This window comes from Centruroides vittatus, unplaced genomic scaffold (genome assembly GCF_030686945.1).
Source record: "Centruroides vittatus isolate TY-2023 unplaced genomic scaffold, ASM3068694v2 contig_784, whole genome shotgun sequence".
In the NCBI taxonomy this organism is placed as follows: domain Eukaryota; kingdom Metazoa; phylum Arthropoda; class Arachnida; order Scorpiones; family Buthidae; genus Centruroides; species Centruroides vittatus.
In genome coordinates, this window is record NW_027122505.1 from 509,408 (window position 1) to 527,895 (window position 18,488).

Sequence of the window (18,488 nt, forward strand, 5' to 3'; positions counted from 1 at the left end):
AATCTGTATACCAGCAGGCTACATCAAAATAACAAGAAATGCTTGTATTAAACCTTAACCTTAAATTTTGAAATTTTGTGGGCCAAATATTCAAACTACGAAAAGATTTCCTCTCTGGCTTCAATACAGCTGGACAAAAAGGTGAGTAATCCCACAGTAATGGATGTTCATTGGTTGAGGTATCATCAAACGAGACAAATTCACTACAAGCTTGTCTGCTCTGATAACTGAACTCCTCTTCCAATCTGAAAGGAAAATATGGCATATATCTCAGCTGCTGAAAAGTTATAGGATCCCAAGTTTAAATTCTCTATAAATTTGTTTGTTAATCTCCACAGTTTAAATATAGTAATTCTGAGAAATTTTCACACTTTTATTTGATAACCTATCACACATAGACATAACAAAACCTTGTCTATATATTAAAAAGGACTAAATCAGGAAAAAGATGTGTGATCAGTTCATAATGCATTGATTTTGTGTTTCTTCATTTAGCATATTATTAAAAAAATCAATAAAAAAATGTTTTTATCAAAAAAACATGAAAATCCAATTTATTGCATGTATAATTTTTACAAGAATGCGTATCTCTAGTTTGAAATTAAATTTATCATCTAATCTGCCAGTAATTTAGTGCAAAACATGAGTAATTACTTCAATATACTGTTAAAAAATAATCAACATTGAGTAATAACGGACTTCTAGAGGAAGTTTAATGTTTTGTCTGAAAAATGTGTTCCGAAGGAGTTACAAGATTTCAATCACCAACAGATGATATTCACATCCACTTATGTTAAATCTTGATGTTTGTCTCATTTATACTTATTTAATCTTTATCTTTCTTTTAATTTAGATATTACATTCTATTCTATTGGTAATCCATATTTCAAATCTGAATGTATTCAATTCTATGTATTTGTAATTGCCATTCTTTGTTCAAATGTATATGTAAGGTATGACGAGCTGCATTTAATGTCATGTTTTGTAATCAAAACCCTAAACACTGATGTAAAATTTTATTTAAAAAATTTCATTTTTTATATTGAAATAAATTTATATATATATAATCTATTATATATTAAAACTTGGGCGGTGTTGGCGACTTTTCTGCTGAGCCGTTATGGCAACGTTAGACATGGAAGTTACACAGTACAATATGAAGTGTAGAACTGAAATAAGAAGTTTAAATGTTTCACTAACTCGAATACTAATTATTATTTTACTAATGATTGCTGGTATAGAGTTAAACCCCGATCCTCTTTCTCGATCTCCTCCGTTACCAAGTCAAGAAGTTACGCAAAAATGGGGACGAGGAAGACCACGTAAAGAGCATACAATGGATATCGAAGAATATATTCAGACAACCGAAATGTCAGAAGAGGAATACTTGATTGAGGAACATTCCAAGAATACTGCTGATATCCCGAGGTATGCTACGATCAAAGACTTTTTTGAACCGGCAGAAGATCTAGTACCAAGCATTACTGAACCTGAATACTCACTAAAATCAGTCTACGAATTGATCCAAGACAAATTTGATCATCTGAACTTCGAAATCCGTTCCATGAGAGCCAAAATCAATAATATGAACGAAGAAAACTTAAAGCTCAAGGAAGAGATGAAAGATATGTGCCAAAAAATACGTACATTAGAAGAAAGAACAGGTTCGCATAGCAAGTTAAAAAGTATGGTGGATTTTGAAATTGATAAAATGTTAAACGAGATGACTAAGAAGAATCTAATAATATTTAATTTTCCATTCAAAACCTCGGAATATGTAGAAGAGTTGAAAAAATTTATAAAAGAAAACTTAGAACTTAACTGTATAGAAATTGAGGGTCTTATTCAACTAGGAAACAGAAAACATAACCAAGTAATTAAGGTTATGACCAAATCGGTTAAGGATAGAAACCTAATTCTTAGTAAATTCTGGACCAAGGTCTAAAATGACGGACGAAAAGAAAAAAATAATAATATCAACGGACTTATGTTTGAGATCGAGGATCAGGAGAAAATTATTACTAAAAAAGATTAAACTAGAGAAATCGGATGATAACAGGATAAAAATAAGAAATGACTATTTTTTAAAAGAAAATACAATGTATACATATGATTCGAACACTAAAGAAATAATTCAGGTGAATCATTTTTTAGAGACAAATATAATATAAGATTAGTAAAAACAAAAGATAACTTAAATATAACACAGAAAAAACGGAGAATGGAGAATAATATAGAAAATAACAATAGAAAAATGAATGGAGATGAATTGATAACCAAAGACAGTGAACTGGGTGAGAAAAAAGTAGGAAGTTCAACAAGAGAAAAAAAATGATGTGTTGATGAGTTTTTGGAATATTCAAGGATTAAGAGGGAAATTATTCAAAACCACGATAAGAAAATTCCTGGACTCAAATGAAATAATTGGATTTTTAGAAACCTGGATTTTAAAATTTAGTGATATGGAAATAAAATATCTAGAACAAGATAATAGCGTAATAATTAGCAATGCTCAACGCAAAAAGAGGTTTGGTCGCCCGTCGGGTGGAATTCTGTTACTAATTAAGAAAAGACTGGGTGAAATCTTTCTCCAATATACATCGGACTATGTCATTGCTGTTATAATGAAATTAGAGAATGAAATCAAAATGAGATGGACTTACACATATTTGGGAGTGGTAGGAATATATATACCACCCTCTATTGAGAAGAAACCAATTCTAACTGAAGTGCAAAAAGTTTTGGATAGATGGTCGATTCTGACACAACTATGGATATTAGGAGGTGATCTAAACGCACGTATTGGCGAAGTCACTGATACCATATTTTTTCAGACGTTCGAAAATATAGCCAACAAGAGAATATCCAAAGATAAAATGTTAAACACAGAGGGGAAAATACTTCTAGATTTTGTTCATAATAACCAATTAGTAATTCTGAACGGTAGGATGAGGGGAGATACCCCTGCAGAAATTACTTTTGTTTCCCCAAACGGGAAATCAATAGTGGATTACTTTATATGTTCAGAAGAAATGATAAAGTGCTGTAATTCTATGAATGTTCTGGGGGATGACCTTGCAGATCATTTTCCTATACAGTTGGAATTAGTAAAATATCAAAAAACAAGAAATAAGACAAATAATTGTGAACAGCGTCACTCTATTAATTTGGAATTAAGACCATCCTATAATAAACAAAAACTGTCAAAAGATTTTGAGCATATGACTGGGGAGATGTTAACCTTGGAAAAAGAAAATGATCCAATATAAAATTATCTGAGTCTTACAACTAAACTAGAAGAATACAGGTACAAGAATTGTATGCGGCGGTATGAAAAAACATTCAAATGCAAATGGTATAACAATACACGTTATAGCTACAAAATTAAAAAACAAAAGAGTTTACAGGCCTTCAGAAGAACAAATACCAGCAAAGCACTAATGAATTATCTAAAGTATAAGAAAATGTATAATAATTTAATCAAAGCCAGAAAGAAACTATATTTTTCAAACATCAGTGAGAAATTATCAGAAGCTAAAGACTCGAGAGTTTTCTGAAGGATAATCAACAGTTTTCGTAAAAGAAAGTCAGATTTGGACATACAGACTAGAGTAAGATATAATATTTAGCTTAAATATTACAATAAATTTTCAGAAAACTACCGGAAAAATTTTTGTAAAAAATATATGGAAACTAAGACAAGGCCAGAAATCCATCAAGACGAGATAATTAAGACGAAAGAACTTCAGAATTTTATTAAAAAACTTAAAGACAAATCAACACCGAAACCGGACGCAATACCTAACACACTGATCAAAATGCTGCCACTAGAAATCATTCGATATTTAACCAGACAACTCAATCAATTCTACAGTTATAGTATAATACCGGCCAATTGGAACAAAATTATTTTTACCATGATATTTAAAGAAGGGAACAGACAGGACCCAACCAACTATAGACCAATAACTCTTTTGTCTTGTCTACGGAAAGTATTTACTGCATTATTAGCTGGTAAATTCAATCATTGGACAGCCATTAATAAATATAGAAATGAAATGCAATTTGCATTTGTAGAAGGGGGTGGTACCCATACAGCCCTCTGTGTTGTTGTCACTAATCCAAATACAGTTGCTTAAAAAAAGACAAAGTGTTCACCCTTTTCTTGGATCTTGAAAAAGCATACGATATGATTAGCATTACAGACCTACAGTGTAAAATGAAGAGATATGAGGCAAATGAACTACTGATAAAAATGATAGGGCTGCTGTTCGGAAAATATAAGACAATCATTAAACAGGATACAAATATATGGACACCGTTTATTACCTACAGAGGACTATTACAAGGAGATCCGTTGTCCCCATATCTTTTCAACTTTTATTTATTTGATCTAAATAATTGCTTTAAAAGAGACGAAGATGGAATTCAAATTGAAAATCAGACTATACATACTATATCATATGCTGATGACATTGTGCTGGTAGCTCCCACTGCAGCTGCACTCCGTGGAAAGATTCAACAAATTTGTGAATACTTGGAAAAGTTAAGAGTTAAAATAAATCCCAAAAAATCAACAATAATAATATTCAGAAATGGTAGTAATGTATCCAAAAAGCACGTGTCCTTTTTTATTAATACAGAAGAAGTGAAAATAGTCAAGGAAATTAAATTCTTAGGAATAACGTTCACACCTAACTTCTCATTTGAGAAACACAAAAATTCACTAAACAAAGCAAAAATTGTAATAAGTAATTTAATTGGTCTATTCTGCAAGGCAAAACTAAAGAACTTAGGAACACATTTTCAACTTTTTAATTCGCTTGTGATGAATTCAATGGGCTATGCGGCCCCAATTTGGAGTATGGATAAATTTAATGACTTTGAAAAACTACAGAATATATTTATACGCAAGATATTCCAGTTAGAATATAATATCCCGGGCAGTGCCTTAAGATTAGAAACAAATAGATTCAGATTAAATACTATACTAATAAAAAGATATTTAATGTTCCTACAAAAAATTATTAAGGCAGAAGACATAACAACAAAATTACTGTTTTTACTATACCACAAATCAAGGGAAACGGATTTAAGACGAAGCTGGATAAGGCAGCTATCGAAGATAGTAAATAAATATGGTTTCTCTATTAAACTGTTTTTGGATTGTACATATAATATAAAGCAATATAGTAAAGAAATAATATACAGAGCTATGGAGCACTCCATTGTTCAAGACATTGAAGATACACGAAAATGGGAAAATACAAGCTAGTATACAACAATTTTAAATTACCCAGTGAATAACAACTATATATTGACAAACCTAGCCTTTAACATCAAAAAGTTTTTTACACAGATTAGGCTAAATAAATATGGAATAATTATAAATGACAAATATATAGACTACACCCAATCTAAATGTCCAAACTGTACCAAAAATTTATCTAAATTTCACATTATATGCAAATGCTGTAACGAAAAGGATAAATTACAAAGGCTCCGAACTGGGCCATTGGCTAACTGTACTAGCGAGAAGGAAATGTATAAGATGTTTGATAGTGCTAATACTAACATGATTTATATGTTATATAACTACGTTAAACAATCTACTAAATGATAATTGTGACAAAATATTAATGAAATTCTATAGATCAGTAAATAGAAAATATCAATGTTGTTGAGATGTTATTATATGAGTGTAAATATGCGTTTAAATAAAACGCCCTTGTAACAGGCCTTTTATGCCAAATAAAGATTATTATTATTATTATTATATTAAAACTTATACTTACAAGTGGTGGCAAAATAATATAAAAGTTCCGAAGATGCATATTCTTGGAATCCCGAAAAGCAGCAGAAAATACATCAACCAGTAACTAAAAATTATAATTTATTAAATTTTAAAAAACTAAAATTATATTTCAATTTTTTATTTACAATACATATCAAATTTATAACATTATAATACAATTTAATTTGATCTTAAATATTTTTCAAAGATTAGTAGAATTCTTTGCTTTATAATTTTCAAATTTATATTAAATGAAAAAATACATTTAACAATCAAAACACGTAAATAAAATTTATTTAATTATACTAAAATTTTGTACATAATTACAGAATTTAATAAATTAATATATTTTAAAAATGCAAAAAGAAATATGTCAAAATTGGCATAACTGTACATGACAAATGAACCACAAAATTGTCATAAGGGTGCTAAAAAAACAAAGTTTCTGTTGCTTGTAAAGTTTTTAATTATAAAATTCTAACAAGGACAGTTATGTGAAACACTTCACTTAAAAACAAAACTAAATTATGAATTGTCGTATCTCATTTTATGAATATTGCACCGAAGTAAAAAAAATTAGTCACGACAGTCAAAGAATCTCAATTAGAAGTGAAAAAAGTTTTATGGAATTAAAAGGTAGAGTTATATGCAAACTATGTATTAAATAAATTTATAGAAATTAGTAAATTTTATTTAAATTAAAAAAATTTATGAGCAAATTTTTAAAAAATTTTGCACATAATGCTAGAGTAAATATTTGACATGTTCAGAGTCCATATAGGTAATTCCACTTGTGATTCCCTGACAAATTATGACATTATTCTGACCTATTAAGGTCTCTGCATTTCCCCTTTCATTATGTAATATTCAGTCAAGTCTATTCAAGCCCATTTTGTTACACAATCATATACATTTTTTATTAAAAACACTTTATTCACTTACAAAAAATGAAAAACTTTGCATAAAATTGATTATGTAATTAGCTGTCATTTCTGTCATATAAAAAATTTCATGATTCAATTTAAATTAATTCATAACTTTTATTTAAATAAGAAAGACTTGCATCACATTGTAACACTGAATTTTCTTAAAACAAGGAGGTGGGAAGTTCAAAATTATTTAAACAGAATAAATCACACACTCCATGAGGGAGAAATTGCTTATTACATGCTATTTTTGGTCCAGCATGGAGCAACCAAGGTCATTGCATTTCTCACCTCTCCCTAAACTTATAAGGGAGCGGGTGAAGGTTTGGCAGAAAAGTCAGTCATTGTCGATGGTGTTTTCGAAAACCCAACTTTAACTCTACAGTGATATTTTGGTATACTTCCAAAATTCCATTGGCCATCTGAAGACAAAAACTTGTAGTTAAAGAGAAGATGTATCATGGATCATCAATCCGTCAAAATTGGCAAAATTGTTATCTCCACATACTGCATGTGGCCAGCAGTGAAGAATACAACAAATAAAACTACATGAATTGTGTGAGGTCCGCCACATTGCCCAAAATGTCCCATACACTATCATTAAATGGACTGACAGTTCTTTGCCTCCCCACAGCATCAACTGACTGCAAAAGGTTAACTAGATGTGCAGGTCAAAAGAATTGGGAGGGTTGTGTACGGGACATAATTGCAATCGTTTCAGGCATGAGTCGTCTGTATTATTAGAGGAAGAATATAATGTAAAGAAATAAAGTCTTGGTGGTTATCACATTTCAAGTCAATATCTATCAGTTCAGGTGTTGACGCACTCAAAGTATTCACGTCAGAGCTGACTCACTCGATTTTCTTACACTCTATACAACCTGCATTGTTTGGCATTAGTCATTTTGGGCTTTTCTGATTCATTTAAAATTTTTCTTTCCAATAATATACATTTCTTATATTACTGTTCATATTTCCTTTGCAATTTCTTTGACATTATGAACATTTCCTTCAACTTGCACACTTATCAGCTTTAACTTTAAAAATTCTATTTTTATCAGTTAATTATTGTTAAATAATATTGTAAATCCTGTCATTCTATATAAATCAACACTAATTTCAATGTCCTATTTTTTCGCAATTGAAAGTTTCACTGCATAAATGTCACGCAGCATCACTATTTTCAGTGTCCACGTGCAACTACAACCTCTCTCTAGAACAGATGCACATCTCCACTACCAAACATTTTAAATATAGACAAACCTATTATCCAACAAAATTTAAATTATAAGATCATCATTTATAGCGTACAAGATATAAGCGAAATAAACCTTGCCATTTTTTTTTTGTTGCTCCAGTTTTCATAGACCCCTTTATCAAACCAAATTTAAAAATGTATTCGGATCAAAAAGAAGTGAAAGTGACAGACTGATTTCACGGTATTTGCAGATTCCCCGACTTTTAATGCCATTCCAACTTTTTCTGCTAAAAATCTTATTCCCTGATTTTCCAGGTCTGTACAAACACTGCATGTATAACAAATCTAAACATAAAAGTTTTACATTAATTACATACATTAGTATAAACTTGAATTTTCTCTCACAAAATGTAGATTTTATATCAATGTTTTTGTTAAATGATGTAATTAATTTTTTCAAAGATTAATGATACGGTCACATTTCATTAGTCTCCTCATTATTGAAATCATTGATTAATAAATTTATGATCAAAAATACTTATTTTTAAGTAATTTTGTAAGTTCTCTAAATCAGATTAATACTTTTGTGTTATTTATATTAATAAAATATTATTTAAAACAAAAATTGCATACCCTGAAATATTCTGTGCCTTCTGAAAAATTCTTAGTAAGGTTACCAATTACATGATCTAATTTAGCTGCAGCATTAATGCACTCATTAGATAAATTTTCTTCTTTACAAAGTTCCTCAAAAGATACTATATCATCTAAATCGGGTATGAATCTAATAGCATTACTACAACAATGAAGTCCACCAGAACGTATCATTCGAACAAACCCAAGAGCATTCCCTGAAAAAATTTAATAATAAATTTAATGAAAAGTTTGAAAAAAAAAGTGATGTAATGGGAAAAAATGTAACTTAAAAGTAAAAAATTACTACTTACCAATCTGACTAATTAATGCTCTAAATTGATCTAAATAACTTTCATTTTCTGGTGTGAGACCTAATTTACGAATGCCTTTATTAAATTTTTCAGCTCTTTCAAATGGATACTGTAAAAAGAACATTTACAAATTAAAAAATTATATCTAAAAGAATTATTTTTAAGCAAATACTTACTTTCTGATCTATTTGTGTTCTGTTTTCCCTAAAATATCTTTGATCCTGAAAGAAGTTTTTAATTATTAAAACAAATTCCTCAAATGAAATTAAACAACCATAGTGTTAAAATGTTAATATTCATTTAAAAATAAATACTGAATAATATTTGGTTATTATAAAATTTTAATATTGAAAATTTTAGGAGTGAACATTGAAAAAAGGTCAATTTTAATCCTTTGGTTTACTGAATTTTTCTTACATTGTTTTTACAGTTAATATTAAATAGATGTTTCAATTTTTCAATGAGAATTGAATAGGAAACTAAAGTATTTGATACTATTCATAAAAACCAAACTAAATTTAAATTATCCTTTATATAAACGATATAAATTTATATAAAGTATAACAGATTTTTTAGAATACATATCAAAGTATTAAGTAATCAAATATTATTTCTATTCAAAAATCACCTTTTATTAATTACTAACCTTTATTAGTCTAGATTTGATATGTTCGTCATATAAAAATTGAGAAAAAATATAAAATTTCTTTCTAAGGAACTGATATGTGAAGTTCACCTGAAATATTTAAACATTTTTATACGATATTCAATTTTTAAAAAATTGCCGAGATCTACTGGAGAAACTGGTAAGACATAATATTGACACCTTGTAAATAAAACTGTAAATAAGAAGAATAAAACAAGAAATTTCGTGATTTCATTTTTTCATTTTAAAGCTAAAGTTTCATTCTCATACCAAAAATTAATTTAAACAAATACTGAACAGCCATTGTTTTATAAAAACTTCTTTAAGCTGTTCTGTAAACTGTTTTATTTCTCCTATTTACAATTTTATTAGTCTCTTATCATGAATAATTATACAATAATTCATTAAGGAAATGAGTTTAAGATAGATATGTATGAAAATTTTTAAAATCAAAGTATTTCAGATATAATATGAATTAAAAAAATATATACAGTGGGAGATTGGTTAATGAACATAATCCGTTCCAAGACTTTGTTCATTATCCGAATTGTTCGTTGACCGATTATCAACTTACCATAGGTTTTAATGGGAATTTAATTAATTTGTTCTGGAGATCCCAAAAAATAAAAAATATACACTTTTTTACTACATTTATTTATAAGTAATAAAAATAAAAACACATATATACACAGTCTTGCATTATTATTAGTAATTTTTTTTCCATTTGAGGGGGGTTTGAGATAAAAGCAATCGACATTAGACAGATTTAAACAATCTGTCTAATGTCGATTGCTTTTCTCTCTTCTTCAGAATTTTTCAGAAGTAATTAACAGTATTGTAATTGTAGAAATTCCCAAGCCTCAACCTGGTTTGGATGCCATTCTAAGACCGTTGTTCTGACATCCTCCTCCTTTTTCAAAAGATGTTTAATAGCAGATATCGGCATTAATCCTCTTTTTCAGAAAAAAAAAAAACATACCTCGCCAAGTTTCTTGTGGTTCTTCATTCAAGAGTTCTTGGTGTTCTTCTGTCGTCAGATCCGTCTCAGGTTCTATTATGAACTCTTCACATGTTCTTTATTTCTCAGATGTGATTTTTGTTACTCCTTATGCCGCTTGAGTCTTCTTGATTATACTGTATCTTTCTTAGATAAGATTGAACTGCGACCTACTGTAGACCTGTTTAAGCCATATTTCCTAGCAACATCAGACATTTTCTGCCCACTCTCTACCTTTGCTATTATACTTTCACCTTTTGAAAAGAAAAGCCCCTGCAAAACTTAACAAGTGCCCACCTGACAGTCTCGCGAATACTACAAAAATATTGTTTCTGTTTGAAAAATAAAAGGCTAGAATTACAAGGGAGAGTTTCAAAGTTCGGAGGAATACTATCCAATCAGTATATACTGGGTTGAGCAATGATATCGATGTCTCCCATACTCTGAAAAGTTTTGAATTGTTGCCCGAAGACTAGGGAAGACCAATCAGTATTCATTATTTTACATCGCTTCTTCTTGTGTTTGTTCTGTGTTCATTATCCGATCACGTGTTCGTTGTCCAAACATAAAAATCTTTCGTGAAAGTGTTCGTTATCCGATTTGTTCGTTAACTGATCACCCACTGTATTTGTATAAATTTGTCTTTTATATAAATATTTTTTTTTATTTAACTTCTTAACATACCGGGATGAATATAAAATCAATCTTACTTAAACCAAATAACCGAAGCAAAAATGTTCTACTATTGCGAACGTTTTCAATGCCCCTTTCTGGGCTCTTCTTCAGGCTTTTACATAAATCCATTGCAAGTTGTTCTTTCAATTTTTGAATTTCATTTAGACAGCATTCGATTTCTGAATCAAAATGTGCATGAATTCCAAGATATTCAAATATCGGATATTAGTGTGAGATTCTAAACGCACATTAGTTTTAATTTAAACCATTATAAAACCAATATAAAATCAAATGCTATCGTCCATTAGGACTTGCCATGCCATGGAAAGCGACATTTCTTTTTTAAAATTAATACATGTGGACTTGCAACCCGTCTTAAATATTTCCATTGCATCCAACACTTTGAGGTGATCATGACACGGGATGGTGAGGATGCTACGTGCTTCATTAAAATCAGCTGTGATGTCTGGGTCCATTGCATAAGCCAAAAACGTTCACAATAGTAGAACATTTTTGCTCTGGTTATTTGGTTTAAGTAAGATTTATTTTATATCTTTTTTTAACTTTTAGATTTAAGTTACATATGTAATTTAATTATAAGCATTTGTTAATATATAAAACTTTATTATATTTAATAAAAAATGTTTATATTAATAAAAACATTCATACAAATAATTAAATGTATAAATAAAAGAAAAACTTACTGTGGTGTTCATAATTCCAATACCATGAATTCGAATTGAATTGGCTATGTGTCTTATATTAATAGTATTAAGATGTTTATTATTACTTGTTCTTTCAACAAATATCTTCAAAATAAAAACAAAATAAACAATCTCCAATATAATTAATATTAAATGCTCTTTATGATTATTTTAAAATACCTGATTATTCAAATTATACAGATATCTTGACACAAATACATGTATGTTCCTCATTATTTCTAATACATCTAAACTCTACAAAAAATGAAGAAATAATTTAAGTTATTTATTCTAATAATTTTTTCCTAATCACCACCAAAATTAATAAATACCTGTTCTAATGTCTGACTCGGAAGATGGGCTTCCACTGTCACTAATTCATATTTTTGTCTAGCTAAACTTCGCATTTCATCATAAGTTTTCCAATCATGAAGTGCAACAGTTGTCAAATTATAAAATATTTTATCTAAATAGTGTTCAACATGAGCTGAAAAAATAAATCGTGTGCGTTATACATATATTTTTAAAGAGACTTTATATTTATTTACAAAATTTGAAATAAACTAAAAAATTTCGTATATCTATAACCAAATTAGAGAGAGAATATTTCCAAACTTTTATATTATACCATGAGAGCTAATGGCTTCAAGTTTTTAAAACAAATCTCTACTATGAAAACTGTTTAAAAAAAAAAGAAAGCTAAATCCATTTAATCATTACATTTTGGGAAAAACTATTTGAGATGAAACATTAATACAGTAGAGCATCGATTATCCGACTCAATTGGGGACTGGGGTTGGTCGGATAACCGAAAAGTATGAAAAAATACATTATTAGTATAGTGTATTAGGCCTAGTTTAAATACTAGCCTCCCTTTCATGGTCGAGCCAGTGCTGCCAGCTAAAACATGCAAAAATTTAACAAAAATAATATTAAAGTAGCCAAGACATAATCAAATATTGCAGCGCCCCATCACTAGCGGACATTTGAATCTGCCGACTAGAACATGGTCGGTTAACCGATAAGTCGGTTAATCGGGGGTCGAATAATCGATGCTCTACTGTACTTCCATGTCTGAAAGAAAATTATTTCTTGTAGATAATATTATAATTATAATATTATTATAATATTAATAATATATAAGAATATATTATAATATATAATATTATAATATATTCTTGTAGATAATATTTTGTGATGATATTTTTAACATTAAGAAATCTTAAAACTTGAAACCATAAAGTGAACAAAATTTTTTTAACCATTTATTTTCAAATTATAAAAGATTTTCTTTTGGTACCAAGATACATCAATTATGAACATGTGACAGATTTAAAATCGACAAACCACAGGCAAAAATTAAGTCTAGAATCAAAATTTTTGAAATTATTATGCTGAATTTTGATTTAAATTAATTGAAATAAATAAAAATTCAGTAAATGAATTTTTGTTTAACTATTGATTATACTAATATTCCTTCTAGAAAATGCTTGATTTGCTTTTTATATGCAAACAATGACTTATAAGTAAGGTCTCCTAACAGTTACTCTACTCAAAACTTCTACACAAACTCATTAACCTGTCAAATAGTATTCCAAATTCCTGATGATGACCTTTGGAGTAAGTTGAAAACATTAGATGATGTTAAGTTTTGAGAATTTGTGTAAATTCTCCTACCACCTCCAGTGTTCAGCAAAATGCAAGGATAAATGTATTTACCATTAATTAGTAGAGAAGAGTATCTAATTTGTGTGATCTCAGTTCTGTGTGTTGCATCATTACAACAGTTAAGTTTAAATATGAACTTGTCTTGCTTGTTCTATACAAAGCACCAAGCATTGATTTAATTTTTAGCATTGGAAACAATTCAGTAAAGTGTTGTGAACCTTAGGAGTATGATATTTATTCAGAGTAAGGCCAGAAAGAACAATCTTGTACCATAATAATACAATATCCCACTGTAGAGTTAACACCAAAGATGCTTAAGAACCTAAAGTTATCGTTTATTCCGTAACCTGCTTGCAACTTGTATCCGGCATTATCAAGTGTCTGGTTGTTCCTAAAGTTATCAATGCTAGTGAAAGATCGAATATTGAAAATCGAGACACTGTATGAGAGTGAATCAAGGAAAACCATTTGTTCACACAAAAAATTGAAAAAAATGTGTAACACCAATGAGTATTATATTGAAAAATGAATATATTCGATTTAAATAAATAGTTTTTATTATCTTTTAAAACCAGTTACATTCTCTCTCAAAACTAAAAACAAACAAAAAAGGGTTGAGATAAGTTGAAAGAGCAATAAGAAATAAATTTCCACACATACTACAAGGAAAGAGAAGATAAACAATGATCCTAAAAATGAAGCAAAGATTTTAATAAAAACAAAGCTGAACAAATTTTCAATTAAATATTGAAATGCTAATTTTAAACTGAAATGAAAAAAAAAAACAAAAAATTAACAAAATTTCAAAATTTGACAGAGTACTTGATAAATTAGAATCTCTCTCTCACAACATTGAAAATTGTATTCATTATTATTAAACATTTGTTAACTGTTAGTTTTGTCACCTGAATTCTGCCAAGATTTGAAGATTTACAGCAATTTTTGAAATTGTTTAAAACAGGAGGCTTCTGTTTTCTTTTCAATTTTTAAGTGGAAATGCCCATTATGCATTCTACTAAACAATAAAAATATACTCATACATCTAATTTAGAAGCAGAAAAATTATGTAATGTTTGATCTAATCGTTTATTACACAATTATTAGATTATTATTAGAGTATAGGTGTTTTCTAGAAAAATTTTAGTGATACTCTTCGATTAGCGTTTAACAACAAGATGCATATAATATATATAAAAAATAAATAATGAAAATATTTTCATTGAAGATAAAATGCCATCATTAATTTTACCTAATCCATATGATAACAGTATCATTATGTAATTTCACTAGTTTATAAATTTTCTCTAAAGGACTTGACATAAGAATGAGATCAATATGCATAAACAAGGAATAAATGTACTCAATTATTTAATATTCTAACAATTTTTTTCTCAATTTTGCTATTAGTATTAATACGATGACTTAAGAACAGATCATTAACACGTTAACTGCCATCCGACATGCCGGCCGTTGTACTAGTTAGGGCCTCACAGAGCCATCCGACTGCCGGCTGTTGCCCGACATCAATATAACCAATGTAGTTTCACTCAAGGTTAAATTATCCTGGCTTTAAGACATTGTTTTACATCCTAGTGGTGGCCTCTTGCAGACGTCTATGAAGTCGGTTTCTGACTGCCAACCGTCGAACCACCCCACGAGGCTCACGAAGGGGTTCGACGGTCGGCGGTCGAACCACTTCATCTGATAGTTTTTTTTTAATAGTAAATAGTTAAAACAAGGAAAAAATATTGAAAACTAGTTTAATTATCCTCTTTTATTATGTATAAAGTAAATAATATCTATAAAGTTGGTCCGACAGCCAGCCTTCATATGGCCTCACAAAGTGGTCCGATGGCCGGCAGTCGTAGTTTTTTTTTATAATAAAAAGCTATTTTATATCTGTATATCTGATAGTTTTTTTTAATAGTGAATAGTTAAAAAAAAGGAAAAATATCGAAAATTAGTTTAATTATTCTCTTTTGTTACATATAAAGTAATTAGTATTAAATATTTCGTGGTCTTATAGTCTCCAGTTTCAGGCCATATGATGGCCAGTCATCATTGATATATTTTTTTTATCTTCACTCTACTGACTGTTATATAATGACCCTTCTATTTATATCATGATAAAATATTAAATATCAAATTTTCTCATTGTGGCCTGAAAAAATGGAAAATATCGTATTACAGTTAGCCTGATAAAACACAAAATATCATATTGCAGGTGGCAGTTAATGTGTTAAAAAATGTTTTAATTAAAATCAAGTATATGTAATATTTCTTCCAGAATATTCTAAATTAGAATTACAGTAAATAATTATGATGATAATCTACCAACCTATTTCTAGACTAAATTCATTAATCATTTTTTGCTGTAAGAAAACTAGTGTTACATAAAACATTATAATTAAATCAAGCTGAAACAGGTCATTTTCTGTAAGTACTGAATATGCATGAAAATTATACATGTCAATTTTACCTTTTACATTAATGTATCTATCAAAAAATCTTATGGGCTTGATTGTTAACAAATGTGATAAATTCTTTAATCCGACATTAAATGGATTTCTGTCATCAAGTTGAAGATGGGAATGTGAATGCAGACGCAAATCTGTCTCGATATCCCGACAGAGAGGATCTATTAAATGCTGCAAAAAAAAATAGAATATCAAAAATTTATTTTTGGTAATTTTTAATGATAAGAAAAATAAACTTTTCTAAATTTAACATATTAAAAAACTAACAATATCAATTCAAGAATGACCATCACTAAAGTTCACAATAAACATGCTCTGACAGATCTAAGAACTAACTATATTTACTAAAGAATAAATAAATCTAATCCAAGTTATTCTACTGAAAACATTTATCATTAATACTCTTAAAATTTAAAATTGGCTGCTTACTAAATTAACACAGAACTTTCTTCAGTTTTATAATGTCCTAGTTGTACTAAATGCGATATAAAATTATAAAACATCAAAAAAAAATCTTAAAGAAATTTGATATTAAATAATGGCATTGAGGGGAAAAAATTATAAACTGGAATTATTACTGGAAATTAAAAATTAAAGTTGGTTTTTATAAGAATGTAGATTTGTTACCAAAGACAAAAGGAAGATTAATAAAAGAATTAGTCGGGAGAATTATTATTTTAAAAATAGTTGATAAAGTTTCACATACTTCTTTTAAATAATTATATATTTCTTTGTCGTAACTATTAAGCAGGTCTTGAGATGACGATAAATGTCTTGTTACTTTCATTGGACCAACAGAATCTCTCAAAGCAGCAATCAAATACTATTAAAAAAAAGTTATTGAACAAATTCGTTCTCAGTAATTAATTACTCATATGTTTTACATTTTATAATATTAAAAAAATTATTGGTAAATTAATCATTAAATAAATCCATTAAATATAAAACTGAATATACATAAACATGAAATACACGTGTAAGAAAGAGTAAACATATTTTAATAAGTTTTATAGTAAAAATTATATTGTTCTAAACATACATGTATTCTGTGAGCATCAACTGCATTATCAAACAAATCTGTTATGTATATGGGAATCAAAAATCTCTGCCAATAGAGAAAACTGCAATCACAGGCATCCTTTAATCTTAAAAGAAAAATCGGATTATTAATAATATTCAAATTAATAAAACATAATAATAAAGCACCTTTAATACTAAGAAATTAAAATAAATTTTAAAATTTCATAAATTAACAATTAAAAAACAATTGTAAATCACATTTATGATAATAAAAATCAATTTAAGTGTCTAGATAATTTTTAAAGAAAGATTTTTTAACAATTTAGTATCCATTTCTACACATTTAAAAATTAAATTTATTTTCTAGTTTTGTAAACATGTCATATTATATTTCATTAAGGAATTATTTTAAAATGTTAAATTTTTATAAGTTATACGATGCACAAAACTTGATAGGATTTTATTATACAGCACATACTTTTCCCAAAGATCACTGATTATATCAAGATTTTTCATCACAGTTACGAAACTGTTGAATTCATCATCTCTCAACGATTTCTAAATAAAATCAAAATTAATAAGTTGAATCATTTTTACATTCAAATATTTACAAAAATATCGCATCTTACCATTTGAATTCCAAGAGACATAACTAAATTCGTTATAAGACGTCTCTCCTTGGTACCTGTAAGACAAGCACAAGTTTATAACTGACATTATATACCATTAAGAAATATCCCATGTTATTATGGTCACATGAGATCAAAATCAAATTAGTCTGACATATTTTTAAATGTTTGAACCTATATTCAAATCTGATATAATTAATATTTTCAGAAATTTTTCATATATTTTAAGTCAAATAATTAAAGCTGACTAATATAAGTATTGACATTTTTAATGTAAGTCAAAATAGATTTTTTTTATGACAAAAATTATATAATTATTTCTTATTAACAGAAGGATATTGTTTGTTAGCACTTCTTGTGAATAAAATAACAAAACCAGAAAGGGAAATAATGAAGACACAAGGAAGATTAACCCTTTCCATACGGGCGATCTACAGCAAAAAATTGAGTGGAATTCGTCATGCGGCGCATTTTTTGCAGTTTTTGGATGATTTTTAAATCGCGATATTTCGCTTTAAAATCGCGTTATGTTTAATCTGTTTTTTGCGTTTGATTAAGGACATATCACAGTTTACGACTGTTTAATTTTTAGTTTAATAGAAGTTTAAAATAATATTAAAATTTGAAGCTTACGAACAAAAGAAAAAAAAAATTAATTTACAGAGAATCGCTGAACTTTGTACATCTGTTAGATAGAAACATCTGTCCTCTATTAAACAAAACAAACCGCAGCTTTCTACCTAGAGCGGGGAGAAGTTATTGCCATTATTCACACTATGTCTCTAATTACTTAGCTGGAAGAGTAGT

At 28.4% G+C, this 18,488-nt stretch overlaps 1 protein-coding gene across 4 annotated transcripts in view; it reads right to left on the minus strand.

The window, feature by feature from the left end:
* The window catches only part of SWIP (strumpellin and WASH-interacting protein), a 59,842-nt gene that overhangs the window by 7,109 nt on the left and 34,245 nt on the right, over positions 1-18,488 (minus strand). For all 4 annotated transcript variants that reach the window (XM_067277948.1, XM_067277947.1, XM_067277946.1 and 1 more), the window contains 13 exons: positions 17,682-17,737; positions 17,531-17,610; positions 17,072-17,177; positions 16,739-16,855; positions 16,035-16,203; positions 12,220-12,374; positions 12,068-12,142; positions 11,888-11,992; positions 9,512-9,601; positions 9,042-9,086; positions 8,866-8,974; positions 8,552-8,769; positions 5,796-5,879 (listed from right to left, as the gene is read on the minus strand). In XM_067277948.1, the coding sequence (XP_067134049.1) occupies positions 5,796-5,879; positions 8,552-8,769; positions 8,866-8,974; positions 9,042-9,086; positions 9,512-9,601; positions 11,888-11,992; positions 12,068-12,142; positions 12,220-12,374; positions 16,035-16,203; positions 16,739-16,855; positions 17,072-17,177; positions 17,531-17,610; positions 17,682-17,737 (1,409 nt within the window). The remainder of the gene's footprint in view (positions 1-5,795; positions 5,880-8,551; positions 8,770-8,865; positions 8,975-9,041; positions 9,087-9,511; positions 9,602-11,887; positions 11,993-12,067; positions 12,143-12,219; positions 12,375-16,034; positions 16,204-16,738; positions 16,856-17,071; positions 17,178-17,530; positions 17,611-17,681; positions 17,738-18,488) is intronic.